The sequence below is a fragment of the Melospiza melodia genome, chromosome 2 (assembly GCF_035770615.1).
Source record: "Melospiza melodia melodia isolate bMelMel2 chromosome 2, bMelMel2.pri, whole genome shotgun sequence".
Classification (NCBI taxonomy): Eukaryota; Metazoa; Chordata; class Aves; order Passeriformes; family Passerellidae; genus Melospiza; species Melospiza melodia.
This window is the reverse complement of record NC_086195.1, coordinates 125,652,550-125,670,699: the sequence shown is the minus strand read 5'-3', so window position 1 is coordinate 125,670,699 and position 18,150 is coordinate 125,652,550. Positions and strand designations below refer to the sequence as shown.

Sequence of the window (18,150 nt, the reverse complement as noted above, 5' to 3'; positions counted from 1 at the left end):
CCCCAGGTCCCTTTCTGCCTGGGCACTGTCCAGCCACAGCATCCCCAGCCTATAATGCTGCAGGGGGTTATTGTGGCCAAAATGCACTTGGATTTATTAAACTTCATCTTATTGGACTCTGCCCATCCATCCAACCATTCCAGGTCCCTCTGCAGAGCCCTCCTACCTTCCAACAGATCAACAAATGCTCCCAGCTCTTCATGCTTTTGAAGGCACAGATCAGGACTAGATAAGTGATGGAAAGTTGAAAAAGTCTTTTTCTTTTTTTTTTGCAAATAAGTAATTCCAAGACTGCTTTGGGATAGACATTGGATCACAGAGGACTAAAGCTGTCAAATCCTCCCAAAACAAATATGGTCTAGTCCTGAAACTGACTGAGGTATGCACCCTCCAGGCTTCAAAGTGGCTGTTTGCCAAGGTCAGAAACACACATTTTCCATCTGGCCAAGGATATTTCATTGTGTTCTTCCCTTATATCAGTTTGTGGGAACTGTTACAAGTAAAATATGAAATATGAGCAGTGAATGCATCTTTTGCAACTGTATAAATGGAAAATAAGGCAAAACCAAACAATGTAAATTGCTTTCTCTTTATGCCTTAATGCCTTAATTTACTTATTATTCTTTTTTTTACTTCTGGGATTTGAAGTGTGTGTTGTAAGTGGAATACTCAGACTATTATCTATTTGACTTTGTTCTCACCATGGACATTGTTGAAAATCTTTAAAAAGAAAGTCCAATATCTTGAAAACAACCTGCAAAATAAATCTTGGTTCTTAGGTAAGAAACTGCACCAGAAAAAAGAATGACTGGACCATTGTCAGAGCAGTACTATTTGACGTTGAGTGTGGTTAAATGACATCAAGTGGTTAAATGCCAGAGTTGATGTCTTTTAGAGAAAAATAGATGATCCTCACATAGCTTAGAGGTGGAGTGAGGATGGAAAATGAAACCCTGAGGAGAACCATTCAGGAAGAAAGGCCAGCACAGGGGATGTAAGCCTTTTACCCAAGTGACTGCACTGCTTCAGCTCCACTGAGCTGTAAACATCCACATGGGGAAATGTACATAGTGCCTTCCACTTCCTCCAAACCAATCACTTTTTTGGCTGTTTTTCTCTTTACAGGAACCCAGACCTCTGTATAACAAAAGATGCCAGTTTTATTCAAGTGGAATAGGATTCCTATATGATGCCTACCAGACTGAGGTAAACAAACTCACCTCATTATGTGTTCATTTCTGCTGTGCTGGGGAGGAGCGAGGGAGATGTTTGAGAGCATGTGTGTGCATGTAGATCATGGGTAGATAGAAGTGCCACTGTTTTTCTCCACAAGTGACTCTCTGCTTGTCCAAGCTTCTGATGATTTAAAATCACTACAGTCAGTGAGGTTTTGGGTCATCATCAGTGTTTGTATCCAGTACTTTACTCTGGGGTTGGAATGATTCCTAGTCCATCCATGCTGTAGAATAACTGTCTGGAATTTGTTTGTCACATTGGCATCTTCCTCTAAGAAGGCTTTTGTAGACTCCAAGTGGAATAGGAAATATCTAAATTAATCCATCTGTATCATCCAGAAGACTTCAAATCTCTGTATTCATCCAGCACAGGTCAAGAACATCAGCAGTTTGAATGCAGCATTTTTATTATCTCAGTGACATTAGCTTGGTCAGGAAAGTGCCTCTATCCAAATGGCTCGCTTCCTGAGAAGTCCAGAGTTAGTTTCTTTTCCTATTTTATTATTGTGATAAATTGGTGGGAGTGAATAGAAAAGTGAAATGGTATAAACAGTGGTATAACTTTCAAGAAGCCAGTTGTTCTTCATCACCATTCCTGCCATGGCTAAGAAAAGGTGTATGGGGAATGGTGCCACTAATATTTCTAGAAAGCTTAGTGAAGTGTACTAGCAGGTTAAGCAGCTCCTTAAATCTTGGAGGATGCTAGGGCATCCTGCTGTTGATTCCAGAAAATGTATGGCAAAAATATTTCACTGATCTCATGTAAAAGACCGACCCAGACAAACTTCTTAAGTGTGACAACACCCTTTCCTGGAAGATTTACTCCTTCCTCTTCTAAAGTGTGCATGCACACTCAGACTCAGACATGGCCTGAGAAATGCTTCTGATTCCTGTAATGAGAATGTGGTTGGTGTCCCACTGACCACAATTCCTTGCAGGTGACCCCAGCCTCAGGCTTCTGGCCAGATGGTTTTCCACAGCTCTGCTGGTTCTGGGAATGTCTAAACTTGGGCCACCCAGAACTCCTCCCTCTATTCTGGAAAAAAACCAAACCCCATATCTTTTAGAAGTATGTAGTTTCTAATAACATTCTTGTCTGGTTGTTCACTGATTTAGAGTCAATGTATACTAATTCAGAGTTAGGAATTCATAGCATTTATACTTGGCTTTTGCTTTTCCAGAGGTTGCCAGGTAGTGAGCAGGGGGCATGCTCTGCATGCCAGGCAAACACTTAACTAGGAAAGCAGATAGTTTACTGACTGCCAGTTTCCTTTTGATTGACATCTCTCACCTGTAAGTGATCTCTAGCTCATTTAGTCTGCCTGTTTCAGTTCTGTTTGCTCAAAGCAGAAAGAATTTGATTTACTGGCAATTACCATGACAGGAGAACATATCTTCAATTGATGCTGTGGAGATAATAAATCACAAATGTCCAGGACATGAAAAAGGTGTGTGTCTGGTCACTGAAATGAAATAATAGGTCTTGACATGCAGAACACCCACAAATGGCCTGTTTCCACCACCCTTGCTCACACCACACACCAATTTGTTTATTTTGGTTTATCCACCCTTCTCCTAAAAAGGAGTGTCTTGTTCTATGCATGTTTTAAAAAAGCAGTGATAAAAATAGATGACTACAGTAACTTCCTCAGCCAATATTATGTGTCTTGTAGTGTAGAAGCAGCCAAAAACATGTTTAAGGTCATGCTGATCTCCCTGTTTTGTACTTTTAGCCTTCTCCATTAAAACAGGCAGACTGGCTTTATTAATGCTTGGAGAGAGAAAAACTACTTTTATTTCCTATCAGAAGTGGTCCCCAAACCATTCATGAGAACAAACCACTTTTTAGCAGCCCATTCCATCTTATAAAGCCCTCCTGTCCCAATCATGCATGTGTAATGGAAAATGATGTTTTAACTCTGCAGATCCTAGGCCAATGTCACTGCATAGAGGAGGTCAAAACCAAAGTCTGAAGATCTACTGAATGCAAAAGTGTAGGGCATCCCACAAAATGGCTGAGGTAGCACACTGTGCTCCAGGATTGGTTTTCAGCCTGCTTTGAGAAGTAACCATGTGGGATGGTTCAGTCCCTGCCTTGATGAGGATGATGTGGTCAGTGGCAGTAGGTGCTCCTCTTGTGCTGTCAGCTGCAGCTCAGGCTGACAGCTGCAGCTGAATGTGACTTCAGGCCAGCAAAGCCCTTAGGTAGCCCTTAGCCCTTACTCCAGTAAGTTCAGGCACAATAGAGAAATGGTGGTGAAACAAAGTCCTGTCTCAGGGTGAGGTGTCCTTGTGACAAGTGGGATGTGCCTGTATCAAACTGTGAGTTCTTTTTCCAGATTGCAACCTAGACTGAGACCATCCTTTTATTTCTACAATTTTAGGATAGAAGAGCTGATTTGTATGAGACACTAACCACAGGTACAGCCTTGTTCCTGAGCAGCAAAGCAATCCCAAGGAATCATTTTAATCTCCTTCTAACATTAATTTTGTCACCCATCTTCACTGCCCAATCAAATCCTGCTAAGGACAAGTGTGCCAACTTGGAGAGCAGTTATGAGATGAACTTGCTCTGTTGCTGAGTGTGTGTGTGTTTAAGGTTTTCCTTTTTGCTGGGAACAAGCACATGAGGAGTACCGACTTATCAACAGTGACAGTTTTCATACTAAAAGGATACACAGATTCAGGACTTAGGAAGTGAGAAACATCTAGTTTAACATCTCTTGTGGACTAAGCCAGAGCTTAGCCTGAGTCTGATAAACTTGTCAAAAGCAGGTATGTATTCCTAAGCATGTTCCTTCTACTTTTTCATTGTGAGTTTTCCATTCAATAATATATTTTAATTGTATTTTGTGAACAAAATAATTCTCAGTGGTGGCAGAGATTTTTTTTTCCTATCAAATAAAAGCTATAGAAAGAATGTATTTTCTGACTGCTAGCTTTTAAAACCTGACAGCTCTCCAGGATTTCAAAGTCAATAAGCTAAAACTCTCAGGGGAAAAAAATAAAAACCCCAAAACCTTAGATATAAAGTATTTCAATTGGTCTGTAGTGCCAAATAGAAATAATTAATGCTTACCATACTTAAGGAGTCATTAAAATGATTTTGTGTCTGGATGGAGAGTGGCTTACGTGTGCCTGCCTTTATTGTTCTAACATCTGTCCATCCCTGCAATTCTTCCTCACATAAATAAACCTTTTCAGTTTTGAATTTGAGAGCCTGCAATAAATGGTACTTATTTGCTGGAGTGCTAGGATATTTTCTGAATTATTCTGTTTGTGGGTTTGAAGATTATTCTTGCTGTTATTCATAATTACTTCCTTCTTCAGGAGGGTTTCACTGAAAGGGGAGAGCTCCCCTTTATTGGAAGCTGTTCCGATAAATTGGCTCCCTTGCCATTTCCCCACTATAACAACTAGTTCTCTTATCCACTTCAGTGTTTGCTGTAGTGTCTCTCTCCAGACCCACAGTCAGCTTGTCCCAGTTGTAGAGCTCTGAGGCTCCTGGCTGCACCCTCTGGGTCTCAGCAGAGTAGCACCAGGCTGTGCAGCAAAGTGCTTGAAAACTCTGGCAGCCCTGGCTGCAGGCTGGTCCTGGGAGCTCTGGGCTCCACAGTGCAAATGCCCTCAGACTCAGGACTCCTGTGAGCTCAGGGGTGGCCTTCTGGCTTCCAGTCATGAATTCTGGAATCTCAGGATCTTTCTGCACAACAGGTAATACAACCTGACAATGTTGTAGTAGCTGGGTTTTTTTTGTGGTCAGTACAGTGGGATGATTCACACAACAGTGAAACATTGAGCATTAAAGTAAGTTTCTGTTTTTTGGCAGGTTACATGTCATACCTTAAACAGCAGGTGCCAGCTGAAAGTGAAGAGTAACACATGCTATTGCTGTGATCTGTACAACTGTGAGAAGTAAGTACCTGTGTGCATTCTGTGGCCTCTGAGGAGTTCTTGGCTGGTTGTCCTTGTAACTGGCAGGGCCTGAAGAAGTAACACAGGGAGCTTGTATGCTGAGAAATCCAGTTTCTCTGTCCCTGAAGTCCTGATGCCAGTACAAAGTATGTCAGGAGTTGTTCATTAGTGTTGGTATTATTTAATTTTCTTTTCCTTTGAATATGTCCATAACCATTTTGCCATGTCTTCAAAACTGATCACTCAATTACTCAATTATTATATCACTGCTCAGATATACTGTTGGTCTGGCAATGTATTTTTCCCATTAGATTTACTGAATCTTCTGCTTGGCTCATCCTTTGCACATCTTACTGTCATAGAATCACAGAATGATTTGGGTTGGAAGGGACCTTCAGGACCATCTGGTTCCAGCTCCCCTGCCATGGGCTGGGACAGGCTGCTCAGAGCCTCATCCAACCTGGCCTTGAACGCTTCCACTAATGGGACATCCACGGCTTCTCTGGGACATCTGTTCCAGTGTCTCACCACCCTCACAGTGAGGAATTACTTCCTAATGTCTAAATCATCCCTATTGTTTAAAACCATTCTCCTTTGTCTTACCTGATCTTCTATATCATTTTACCGCATACTCTCATGCAACCTCTGCAACCCTCTACAGTCCAGCCACAGTCACTTTTCCTTCTTTCCCCCTGTGTATTTCTCATCTTTTTTCCTTCCTACACCTATTTCATTTTGGTTTTGCCTCCTCTTCACATACTAGCAGCCCTGAATTACCCCAGTCCTCTGTAGGACTTGGCTAGTGTGATGCCAGACATAAACATTTTATGTGTAGGGAAACAAGGTGGGAACAGTCAAGCTTCTACACAAGGCTTTGCATGAAAAGGTAACTTTTAGCCAGATGATATCTCAGCTGGAGAAGTAAAAGAACATTTGGGACTAGAGAGAAGTGATTTATGCAGATGGGAGACACAAAGTGAATGAAGGTCTATGAAATGAATTAAAATCCTATGTAGACTCTTTTGCTTATGTAAGAAATGTTAAATCTGGACATGATGGAGTTGTACAAAACAAGCGGGAAAGGTAGAGAATGCACAGCTTTGGTACCTTTTCTATACCAGACAGATAATGGAACATTTGCAATGCAGTATGTGAGAATGTTTCCTTCCAGGGTACACAGCTAATGTCTGCATGTTAACACTGAACCAATCAGCCCAACTCAACACAGAAAAGAACAGGACTGTTAAAGGGGTGAAAGTGTTAGGAGCTGTCAAAAAAACTGAAACTGAAACTGTTGCTTAAAGTAACCTCAAGGAGAGATCAGGCATATTTCCCTTTCAGATGGAGATCCTCAGTGCCATCTTTTTAAGACACGGAGTTTGTTTGAAACACTTGGGACTGCTCATTGCTGTGACATTATCCAATGATATATTAAATGTGTGTGTTCTCCTATTGTCAACATTCTACAGTGGACAGCAAGATCTTATGGCACTAGCATGGACAAATCCAGGGTAAATAAGCAGTGATGCTGCTCTGGAGACTTGGCAATTCCAGTTCACAGGATGGCTAGAGAGAAGTAGGAAGAGGCACAGGCCCACAGAGTGATTTGTTGTTGGCCTAGAATAGACTGATATGAAGGCAGGATTGTAAATCAGATTTCCCCAGCCTGATGGCAGCTGAAGCTGTAGGTTTATTTAGTTAAGATGGGCTCATGGCAGGGCCCAGGTGAACTCAACAGTAGTGGTTCTTCAGTGCCAGAACCATGACCTGAAGCCGTTGATTGGATATTTCCAGAAGTTACTGTGCCTGGCTTGGTGCTTCCCAGAAATGTTGTGGACTGTTCTGCAGAGCTTTCCCTAACCACACATGCACTGGGGATGGGGGAACAGAGGAGTGAACACAAACTGCCCACTTCTGGTTTCCACCATAATCTCATGGCAATTTGGCAATTTCCTAACAGTGGAAAAACAGGCTTGGCATTTAAAAAAACCTTTCCTACTAAAAAAGCTGCCCTAGAAGATCATTAGTGGGCTCAAATTAAGGTAGGTACTGGAAAGGACTGCAGGAACCTGTGGTTTCAAATTTTGCAGTAGGATATTTCTGGCTTTTGGCAAGACAATGAGGTGTAACTTCACCACATGCCTGATTTACAATAACCAGTGTGGTGTAGAAATATGAACAAAGATTTCTGGATATACAATCCAAGTGTAAAGACATCTTTGTACTGTACTGTGTTGAAACCACAAACACCATAAACAAATGTAGCTAGCTGGCAATATCTCCCTTCCTGTAGCTGAATTAATGCTTTAGAAACTTGCCTTCCCCAATTTTTGAGATGCCAGCAGATTTCTAGGTGAGCTGGGTAAAAAAGCAAAGCTAAGCAAGCTTTATCTGGTAGCTAAATGGAAAGGGCAGCCTCCATAGACCAAGATTATGTCTCTGTTTAGAGACACTGAAGAAAAAATAAAGGGTCCATGCTGGTAACTACCACCAATCAGCCAAACTAGGGTTGGATTGCATTTGATGCTGGCCTTAGCAGAGCCAGTTTTTCAGCAGGGCTTTCTTCAGTTCTTCTGAGCACTTTTTGGTGGGAGGAAGGGTGTAGTACTTTGCCAAAGAGGAAAGCAAGCAGGAGAGTCAGATCCTGTATTGTGTGTGAAACCATTCCCACTGCAGTGACATTGTCTCTGCATTCTCTTTCAGTTCAGACCAGTCCTCCAGCTACTATGAGTTTCTGGGTGTGAGCAGCTGTCAGGACGTGCTCCACCTGTACAGACTGTTGTGGTCCTCCACAGTCCTCAACATCATCGGCTTGTTCCTGGGGATTATCACTGCAGCCATTCTTGGGGCTTTTAAAGACATGGTAAGGCTCACAGTATTTTGCCTTATGTGAGGACTTTCTGTGTGTTGGCATTATCAAGTTAAGACCAAGGAAGTATAAATGTACAAAGGAGATGCTTTGAATATGTTTCCAGGGTGTTGTGGGAGTCTGGAATGTGAGCCACCACAGAAGGTACCAAGAGTGTAACCCAGGTTCTTGTTAATAGCTCCCTTGGAGCAGATGAGAATGAAACAACACTAAATGTCACTGCTTTTAAATAAGCAATGTAGGGTTTATTATAAACCAGTTTGGTTGCAAAGGAAAACAGCTATGGAGCCGTTTTGGTGATTATTATCTATAGTAATAAAAGATTAAAGAATTGCAACATGAACATGCAACATCACCCAAGGACACACACAAGGAGAAAGAAAGAGAGGACAGGAGCATGAGGATCTCACCACCCACAAGAGACAAGGCTTGGTTGCTGTGCAGTCTTGGTCCAGGTGGTGGTCGCTGATCACATCTGTCTGGTGGTGGAGGAAATCCTGAAGAGTGGTGGAGAGAAATCCCCAGAACAGCATCTGGTGGGTCTGTATTCACTCTGGTTCAGGTGGGAATGCTCAGGTACCTCCCGCTAGGCGGGGAGCTTGACATAAGAATGTGAATTATGGGATGCTTTGGGAATCCTTGACACCTTCTAAGACAGCATAGCTGCCCATCCTAGCAGCAGTTGAGTCAGTTGTGCCCCATCAGTAAAGATGCCACAGGCAAATGTCCTGAATTCCCTGGTACTTCCCCGGGGGGAAGAGGGGAACCCCCACAACTCAGTGGTTTGTGTTAGAGACCACAAGTTAGCATGACAATGGGAACAATCCATGTCCACAGGATCCAGCTCTTATCTCACTCACAGCCCATCATTCACCCTGTGCCTTATCAGATCAGAGGTTTAGCCATTACACACCCAAAAATTCACCTCCTCCAGCTCAGCTGAGCGCCTTGGGGTCTCAGCAAATGGAGGAATGTTTTGAGTCATTGTCCCTTAACAATTCAGCCTCTCATGGATTTATACCTTTAGGCAAAGCTGTTGCCAGCTGTTCACAGCTAAGTGGGTCAAGCCCAGTCAAATACATGAATGGAAGAAAAATACCACAACAGTGTGAACAAATGCTGGCAATTCACTTAGTGGCATATGTTTTTTCCCTTCTAATTCATCACTGAATGTGTGGGCCAGCACGGAGTCTGAGGATGCTAATTTGTGGCTAACATGTAAAAGTCAAGTCCTACGTGCTCAGCCTTGTGTAGTTCATTTCCCTAAGAATGGGGTGAATTCTGAAGTACCAGTTCAATTTTTATTTAAACAGTTGTGTGCTCGGACACTTCAATATCCTCTTTTGTTTCACTAAGGAATGCAGCCTTCTAACTACTCCCTGTGCCACACCACTATGCTGTGCATCACAGCATTCAGAAGAGACTGTGCAGTGAGAGGGATTCTCCAGTAACGTCCCTCATTTGCCTGGGTTACTGGCACACTAAAGGGTGGAGTTGGTGTTCCTGGGATTGTCACTATCAGTGGCCCTGTTTGCTAGAGCAATGCCTACAGACCAAGCAAGGGGCTCATGATTTACTCGGCTTTCAGGAGAGTAGTAGAACTAAATGGGCAGAGGCATGGAGATGGAGGTGAAATGCAGGAACCAGAGGGAGGTTTGATAGCAGCATGGGCCATCTTAGATCCATGATGTGTCTGGTCACTGTTGCAGAGGAGAAAACTGAATAGAAAGATGGGTAAAATGAAAAAAGAGAGATAGAGCAGGCAAGAGAATGCATGAGAGGTAGCTGAGAGATAGAGCAGGCAAGGGAGATGAGTTGTACATCAGGACAGGAGGGGGAGCAGAGTGGCAGGATGGGACTGCTCAGAACTGGCACCCAGTCAGAGCCAAAGATCCAGTCAGGCCATCAGGCCTGACATCTCTGACCCCCCAGCATTCCTTAGGAAGCATGCCCAGGCTGTCTACACTGTGTGCTGGGTGCTTAAATCCATGTTTAAAGTAGAGCAGGGCCATGTGAATTTTTTGAAATTCACCTTTGTTAAGGGTTGCAACATTTCCTGGAAATATTCCTCTGTCCAGCTTAAGCTAAACAAGCGCCCTGAGCTGTCTCATGTAAGAAATGTGCAGCAGGGCTCTCCTTTATGCAGGGGACTCCTGCAAGGAATTGATAACAGATTGCAGCCAGCCACTGAAGACTTGCAGCTGCCCAAAGGGAGTAGAAAGCAATTTTCCCATCTTAATTCATCCCCTCCCTGTGAGAGGAGCAGAAGGGGAACAGAAACAACCACAGTAAGAAATGAGGGGAAGAGCAGCTTGCATGTGGAGTGAAGGCAGCTATCACCTACAGTAAGTTTTTGGGAGAGCACTGCAGCTTAGTGCCACCAAAATGTTTCTCCTGCCTCACAGATGGGTGTGAGTGCAGCTGTAGGAAACATGCAGAGAGCCAGCCTGAGTCCACCTAACCTGTCTTGCTCAAACCTAAGCTTACATGAGATTTGGGCTGAGGCTCTGATACAGCCCTGTGCTTTGCAGGGCCATCACTGCACTGCTGGTGAGGAACATCAAGCCAAGGAGATGTTCCTGGGAGAACTGCAGTGTCCATGATCTGGCACATTCCCTTGCTGGGAGGCAGAGCCTGGGTCAGGGTCTGGGTCCTCTGACTGGGTGGCATAAAACCATGGAGAGAAATCCCAGCAGCAGTGGATGAGCAGCTTGACTCCAGGCTTACCTGGAGTGAGCCTGTCAGGGCTCCAGCTAAAAACCTCATCTGAATAAGCTGTTCAATGTCTCCACTGAGTGTGAGCAGGAAAAGGGTGTTGTAGTTCAAGGGAAAGATGAGTTTGTGTCAGTCACCTCAGCTGTGCTTGTGAAAACCTTACTAAAGCAGCAATCCGAAATGCAATGATTGCTCCTTGCTCCTGCCTGTGCTTTCTCAGGGTTCTTTTGAGTTAGTACCAGAAATAGTTTGCTAATCTGCTGCTCCCTTTCCTTACAAAAGGAGTAACTCTTGGGGGAAGACAGGGGCCAAGAAAACATCAAGTAGAAGAGGAAAAGAAAGGGGCATGGGACTGAAATAAAGAGGGAAAAAAAACCCTTTGAAGTATGTGAGAGAACTATTTACTTTGCTTTAAGATGTCACCTTCTCACATAAATGCTCACTGGCATTTTGCAGGGAGAACTGCAAAGCCCCCTGAAATGCCTCACAGCATTGCTTTGGGATGGACTTCCAGAAAACACAAGGCCAGGCTGACTAGTCAAACAAAAAACATCATGTTTATCTCTGGGGAATGCTGGCAGCCAAACCATGTTACAAAGGGGAGAGTTTGCAAAATAGTGCCCTTTCCTTTAAACCCATCAGATTTTCTGGACAGAAAAAAAGTGTTGTTTTGGTTATTTCGGCTTTTCTTTCTTGTGACAAATTCCCTGCAGACCCTGGGTGCTCCCCTGATCTCTTTTAAGATCTACAGCATGCTTGGATATAAGACATGGAGGCAGTTCCCTTAAAGTCACCTCTAACAAAAAAGCAGATCAAGATATTACATCAAGAGATGTAGTCGAGGTACCCAAAATGATAACACACTGTGATTATTTCTTAAAGAAGCTGCAGGTAAAGAATTACAGGGAACATTTCACTTGCTGATGAGGAGTTAATGTAGAAACTCCCTTCCCTGTCCCATGTTCATTTGATGACTTCTTGATGTTTTTCTGACACACCTTGCCAAGGAATCTGCCTGCCCTGAGTTTAGGGCTGCATTAGTCTGAACTACTGATAGTCCTAAAGGGGAGGATGGGGGGTGGGAAGGGGATGCTTTTTAAAATTTGTTTTAATTAATCTCCTTCTTGCAGTCCTTAAAGGAATCTGAACAGATTAAATAGCATTGCTTCCTTCATCCTGCTCTAAAAATGAAAGCAAAATGAACCCCTCATGACTGAGCTACTTGCCATGGGTTCATGGCTTAGCACTCATGCAACTACAGGTGCAGTGTGATGTGGAAAGAAGCTGGAGGTCAGACATAAATGCTCTGGCAGGTCTGTGTGAGGCCAGTGAGCTGAGTGAGCTGGCACTGTTAGCACTCCTGGCTAGTTCATAGCTCCTTATCTCTTTGACTTGGGTGTTGGTGCAGTTTAGAATGTCTCAACCCACCCTTTGGGTGAGTAATTTAATACAGAGTCATTACTGGAATACTTGATAAAAGCATCCAACCAACTTCAGTAACCATGAATTGTTGCTGGCCCTGGGCCGATACCAGATAGAATGATATTAAGGCACTTTGAACTAGTATATGTGGCGTGGATGACTCCCCAAATTTGTCTTCTAGGACTGTTGAGATGTTCATCCGTAGCAATTAGAGAGCATTGCTCCGTGGGTGGATGGAATGTGAGAGGACTGAGAGAAGTCCTTAAGAGGAGAAGCCAAAGGGGGTCACACAGCAGCACCCAAAGAGACCCACACCAGAAAGCTGGTGACAGATGCAGAACAGGCATCTACATTTCACATCTGTGGGTCAAGTTTCTTGACTCATTTATGTCAGAGGGATCTGATTTTATCCCTCCTCTGAGGAAGAAAGGGCACCCTCTGGGGCTGTGCACTGGCCCCAAACCTTTGGGTCTGAAGCAAGCAGGTTACCTACTCCTCCCTACTCCTGAGGCAGTGTCTCTTCCCCAGCACATCCACCCAGCAGGGCAGGTAGAAAGGTGGGTTCCTTGCAGATGAGAGTGTTTTGAGGAGTATGCCTTGAAGATGAGGGACTTTTGCCTTCTCCTGTGAAATAAGCTCTGTGCCTTTGATCCCAGCCTTTCTCCATGCCAGCTCCTGAAATGCCAGATTTCCCCAGGAAACTAAGGCCTAGATTTCTCAGTAACCTTATGTGGTACATCAGTGACCTAGATGATGTTCTCCATGTACAAACACAATTAATATACCTCTTTCTCAATCAGAGAGATCTCACACTATCTCCAGAGGGTGCAATGGTTTATATCTCCCACTGATAAATCTGAAAGGAAGTAAAAAGGAAAAAAAAAAAAAATCTGGCTGCTGCTTTCAGCATTTGTCTGGCAACTACCATATTTTATTATTTCAGTGAAAAGAAAATTCCATGCTCTCATGTGGAGGAATCTGCTAACAAAAACAAAGGAAATAAAAGAAACCACTGGATTTATCTCGTGAAAATATTTCACAAAGCTCTGTTGCTCTGCTGTCCTTCACAAATTGTTATATAGCACAAGATTTTAGGGTTTAACACAAACCCTCTTTCACATCCAGCTTTTGATCTTTCTTCCTGACCAAGAGTTTTTAGCTGGTTTAATGCGAGCTATTACTTCTTCATTCAAACTTCATTTTGCATTGTAATTAAAAGACATGCCATAAAGCCATGAGAGAAGGATCTTCTGCAGTAGGAATGAGGTAAGCACATTGAGAGTGATGCTGGAGAGCCAGCAGCAAACTCCATTTCCCAAGTGAGAGTGAGCTGTGAAAGAGGAACAACTGGTCTGGAAAGGGAGATCTAGGTAAATCTGTGTAGGAAAGCAGAGAAAAAAAACTTGAGGGCATCAGGTAGTTGCCATTGGAAGGAGCCAGCAGTAAATGGTGAAGGACTTGGTGTTTGGTGCTGGATAAATAAGAAGAGGCAGCCAAAGCTGTATGCTGTGCACTTCAGGGTGTCTTGGATCTGGAGCCCTGCCAGTGCTTCTGTAACTGTTGCTAGGGAAGCACCAGCAGCCTTTTTCCAAGGGAAGAAGATTAAAATAGCTGTGTGTTTTTACTCAGAAAATTCATTCCGGATACACCCTCCTCTCATTCTGTCTGCTGTTTTTTTTGTGTTGGTATTGTGTTGGAAAATAGAAAGTTGTTGAATTGTTGCCTGTGTTAGGAGCAGCTCCTTCTTCAGCCCCCTCTGCACTGTACTGATATTTTGTTGTCTTGTGTGCTCAACAGGTACCTCTGTCCCAAATTGCCTTCAGTGCTGCACCTCCTCCCCAGATCCTGTACAATCCCGCCCAGCAGATCCTGACCTACGCTGGGTTCTGTCCTTCTGCAGCAACAATTTCTACCTATCCCTCCTACCCACTGCCTCTTCAGGTACAGTACAGACACACACCCCTCTCACACACCACAAAAGCATTAGCTGCTACTCAGTGCAAACTCTGCAGAGGAGCTCTTAGCTGGATCCCAGCTCCCAGGTTTGTCTGTGGGATGACTTAGTCTGTGCCTAGTTTTCTGCTCTGTTCTCAGACCTCAGGATTTCTCTGGTTGTCCTTTGGACTCTCACCTGCTGGTGAGGTAAGAGTTGCCAAGAGTAGACAGAGAAGGGGATAGAAACACATAAAATTAAGCTGAAAATATTCATGTAAGTAGTCATGAGGACCCATTGTGACTGTTCAGTCCTGTGTCCACTGAGAAATAGAAATACATTGCATTTTCCCCAAATTCTTATCTGCGCTCCAAAATAAACACTATTATTTCCCTAGATTTCTACTTTTTCAAATAAGTCTGTTCATTTATCTTCCTTCACTTTCATAACATTCAGAGGCAGACACCAGGAGCTGTTCCCAAGTCAGGAGAGGTTAGTAAGAAACACTGGGATCCACTGGGATTGTTAGTAAGAAACAATAGGAAAACTTAACTCTATTCCTGGGGAAAAAACTAAAAGCAAGCCACCTCCCTGTATGTATGAACTCATTATGTTGCAGTTTGGAGAGAAGTAATTTCTGCATCAGTATATGAATTTTAAGAAATCAAAATAAACTTATTCAGAGGTACAACTCATGAATGATGGAAGCAGGAATGATCAGGAACAGCCAGAAGCTTAACTGTCATCTGCTTCCATTGCTTGAGAGCTGTGGGCTGAATCCATAGGGCTGGAGGTCTTCATGTTCCATCTCAGTGCTTCAAGCTGCTGGATTCAGACCTTCACAAGCCCTGCTCAAATGGTTGTAGTCCTAATCCCAGTCTGGGTCTGGGATTCATCTGACTGAACACAGGGGCTGTTGGCATGTAGGGATCTGAGCTGCCTGATAATGAGATCAAGTAGCCACCTGTCCCCTGCTGCTACTCTGAGAAGGTCCAGGTTCAGGTCCCATTTCCCTGGGTCACATCTGTAGGGACATGTGGGATACCCCATGGCATCCCAAAAGGGCTGCACACTTAGATGTGGGAAACTGAATTTTTAGCTGTCCACAGATTAGAAGTCCCTGACTGAGCTAGTCTACCCTTTAGAGTCACCAGTGGATTATCTCAGGTTAAAGATATATGACATTCATTCCTGTCCTTTGCTGAATCCAGTATCTCACTGAATAAATGCTGGCCAGAGAGGTGAAATCTATCAAAGAAATCAGCCATATGGCAAAAAGAAATGGTGATAGCAGGAATGCATTTTGAAAGGATGTAACCAGCATTTCTTTTGTTTACTGTGACATGTGCCAACAAAATAATACAGTTCAGCCACAACTAGTCGTGGTAACAGGCCAGCCAGCTGGGCAGGTAATGGTCCTGATTAGCTGGGCAGGGACTGCTGGTGATGACAGCACTTACGGGTTGTGCCACTTATTCCTGCTAGAGAGAACTCACTGCAGAAGCAATTCCAGGCAAACAGATGGAAGCAGTGGTTGCAGATTGAGAGGGGAGGGAAGCAACAACTCTGAAATAAATAAAGCCCCAAGCCAACCCAAAACCACAACACCTAAGTTTGGAGGTGATGTATCTAGCAGGTCTGTCAGTGTACCTGCACTGCCTCATAGAGTTAAAGGGCATGAACAAGCCTTCCTGTTGAGATCCCCCCATTCTCACTCACTAAGTCACTGTGTGGTACAAATGCAGGACAACATTCTCCTTGCCAGGAGGGTTTGACCCAGCAGTCACATGGAGCCCCATGGAGGAAGCAAACACCTTGGCACGGGGTCTGCCAGCCCTGGACAGCTCTGAGATGCCATCATCCAAGGGCAGCCCTGGCCCTGGCCTTCTAGATTGTGGATATTAATTTTTTTAGCAGCAGGGAACATCACTTGCCCAGATTTTTCATTTCCCTTGAAAAAGATCCATGATTACTTTATCTCATTTTTAAATTCCAGGCACTTAAAGTTCACTTTAAAGTCTGAACTTGAGGGGAACTGAGCCCATGTCTTCAGCTGAAGCCCACAGACTGACACGTGCTGTCATATGAGAGGAGGAGTAAAATCGTCATCCTCTTGAAATCAGTGACAAAACCTGGTTTAAAGCAGTAGTAGGATTTTATCCAGAATATTACTCCCTACATGTATTCTTTTGTGTTAATGAACCCTGTTTGTTTCTGAAGATAGGCTACTTCCTAAGCTCTATTTATTTAATGTGCCTTTTTCAGGCAAAGCCCCATCATAGCTGACTGCCAAAGAGGGAAACACGTGCCCATCTGTAAAATTTTCTCTTAAGAGGAATCTGCATTTGGCAAATAATTATGCAAGTATTATGACTGAGATTAATTACATCTGAGGTAATTTAAATTTCACAGTGAGGCCTGGAAAGGAGCAGCTACACATAACCTAATCAGTCAGTCAGGTGCTGTGCCTCACCCAGGAAGCCAAGCATCTTTTCCTGCAGAAATTCCTGTTCTGCTCTATTGCCTAGCTGTCTGCACAATGTCTATTAAAAATGACTTGGGTTACAGATGGAATCTCTTGTTTCACTAGACACCATCATTGCTACACTTAAGCAGGTGCTTTAGAACTAAAGTTAATGTTGTGCTGCAATGCATGTGGAATTTAATCGTGGGGCTTATTATGTACCACATGGCAAACAACACAAAGCTGTGATGGGGTTGTAATCCTTTACTGAAGAAGTTATTTTTCCTTGTCCGATACAGCCTGCCAGCAATTTTCCAGGAACATCATCTACTGACATTTCTTTATCAGAAGAAACTCAGCCTCCATCTCAGTCCAGCTCCAGCTATGGTCTTCCCCCAAATGCTCCAGCCCTCTATACACCAACTTACTGCTTGCCTGGGGAAAAGCCTCCACCATATGCACCATAGAACAAAGAATTTATCTTAGTAGCTGGTAGGCTTTTCCTTTGTTTTAAAGAAACCTCTGGAAACTGTGCTGTGCAGGCAGTAGACTTCCCAAAGGAGCCCAGCACAGAGTTACTGCCACTCTGCTTTTAGCCACGTCTCCCGGTGAGCAGGGCAGAGCCCTGGAGCTGTGAGGGCAGGCACATCACCACTCAGTGTGCCTGCAGGCAGATGTAGTAGAACTTTCTGGCTACTGTAAGCATGAGATGCTTCCCTCCCAGGCCACTGCAGAATAGATTTTCTTCAAGAGGAAAAATGACGAAAATACTCCAGATATGTGTTCTGCTTTCATGAACCAATATTGAGGGGTTTTAGATTGTGTTGTCTGAGTGGGTAGCTGGGAGCTCCCAGAGTCAATAATTTTGGTTAGCAAGAGTTTGTTTGCTTGTAGTGTTTAATAACTCTTCTGGTAAAAGTGTTGTACTAATAAAGTGTGGCAATTATTTTACAATAAAGTTCACTGTGTATATTTATACTATCCTTAAGCTGTGTGTATTTGGAAGGAAAGGAAAACAAAAGAACAGAGGAAGAAGTACTCTATCAAATAGTTTCTCTTTTCAAGTTTCAGATAGAAAGGCTAATTCTATTTGTACTGTTTTAGCTGAACTTTTTGCCATTCTAGTCTTCATAATAAAATGTCATGTTAATGCACTAAAAATACAATTTCCAGATGTCTATTTTAGGGTACACTTTAGTGTTCAAATTAATTCCTTTCTAGTCAAAAGAGCATCACTAGAAAAACCATTTTAGGTTAAATGCCTCTTATTTATTTTTAAGTTAATCCAAGACCTAATGCAGGCATTTCACCATGACTAAAACAGAGTGAATGAAAGGATGAAAGGAATGAAGGGGCCCAATTCCTTTTTTAATGTATTTATTTTCTCCAAAAGCTAAGCAACAATACCTTTGGCAGCGCCACTGACAGGAAAAAAGCCATATCCCTGTTGTGTGCACCCTGCCTCCTCACATTAGCTGGGATTCCTTTTGGCACACACTTGCCTTATTCTGGGACAGGGGTACTTACAAACAGCACAAAAACCCATTTAATGCTGCATCCTTTCACTGCATTTTGCTCCTGCAGGAAGGGTGTTGGT

General features: G+C 43.4%; 1 protein-coding gene across 1 annotated transcript in view; it reads left to right on the top strand.

Moving 5' to 3' along the window:
- The window catches only part of TMEM255B (transmembrane protein 255B), a 70,080-nt gene extending 52,551 nt beyond the window's left edge, over nt 1–17,529 (top strand). The window contains exons 5-9 of the mRNA XM_063149893.1: nt 1,126–1,206; nt 5,065–5,150; nt 7,854–8,013; nt 13,954–14,097; nt 16,853–17,529. Of these exons, the coding sequence (XP_063005963.1) occupies nt 1,126–1,206; nt 5,065–5,150; nt 7,854–8,013; nt 13,954–14,097; nt 16,853–17,020 (639 nt within the window). The 3' untranslated portion in view covers nt 17,021–17,529. The remainder of the gene's footprint in view (nt 1–1,125; nt 1,207–5,064; nt 5,151–7,853; nt 8,014–13,953; nt 14,098–16,852) is intronic.
- Nucleotides 17,530–18,150: the final 621 nt, after the last annotated feature.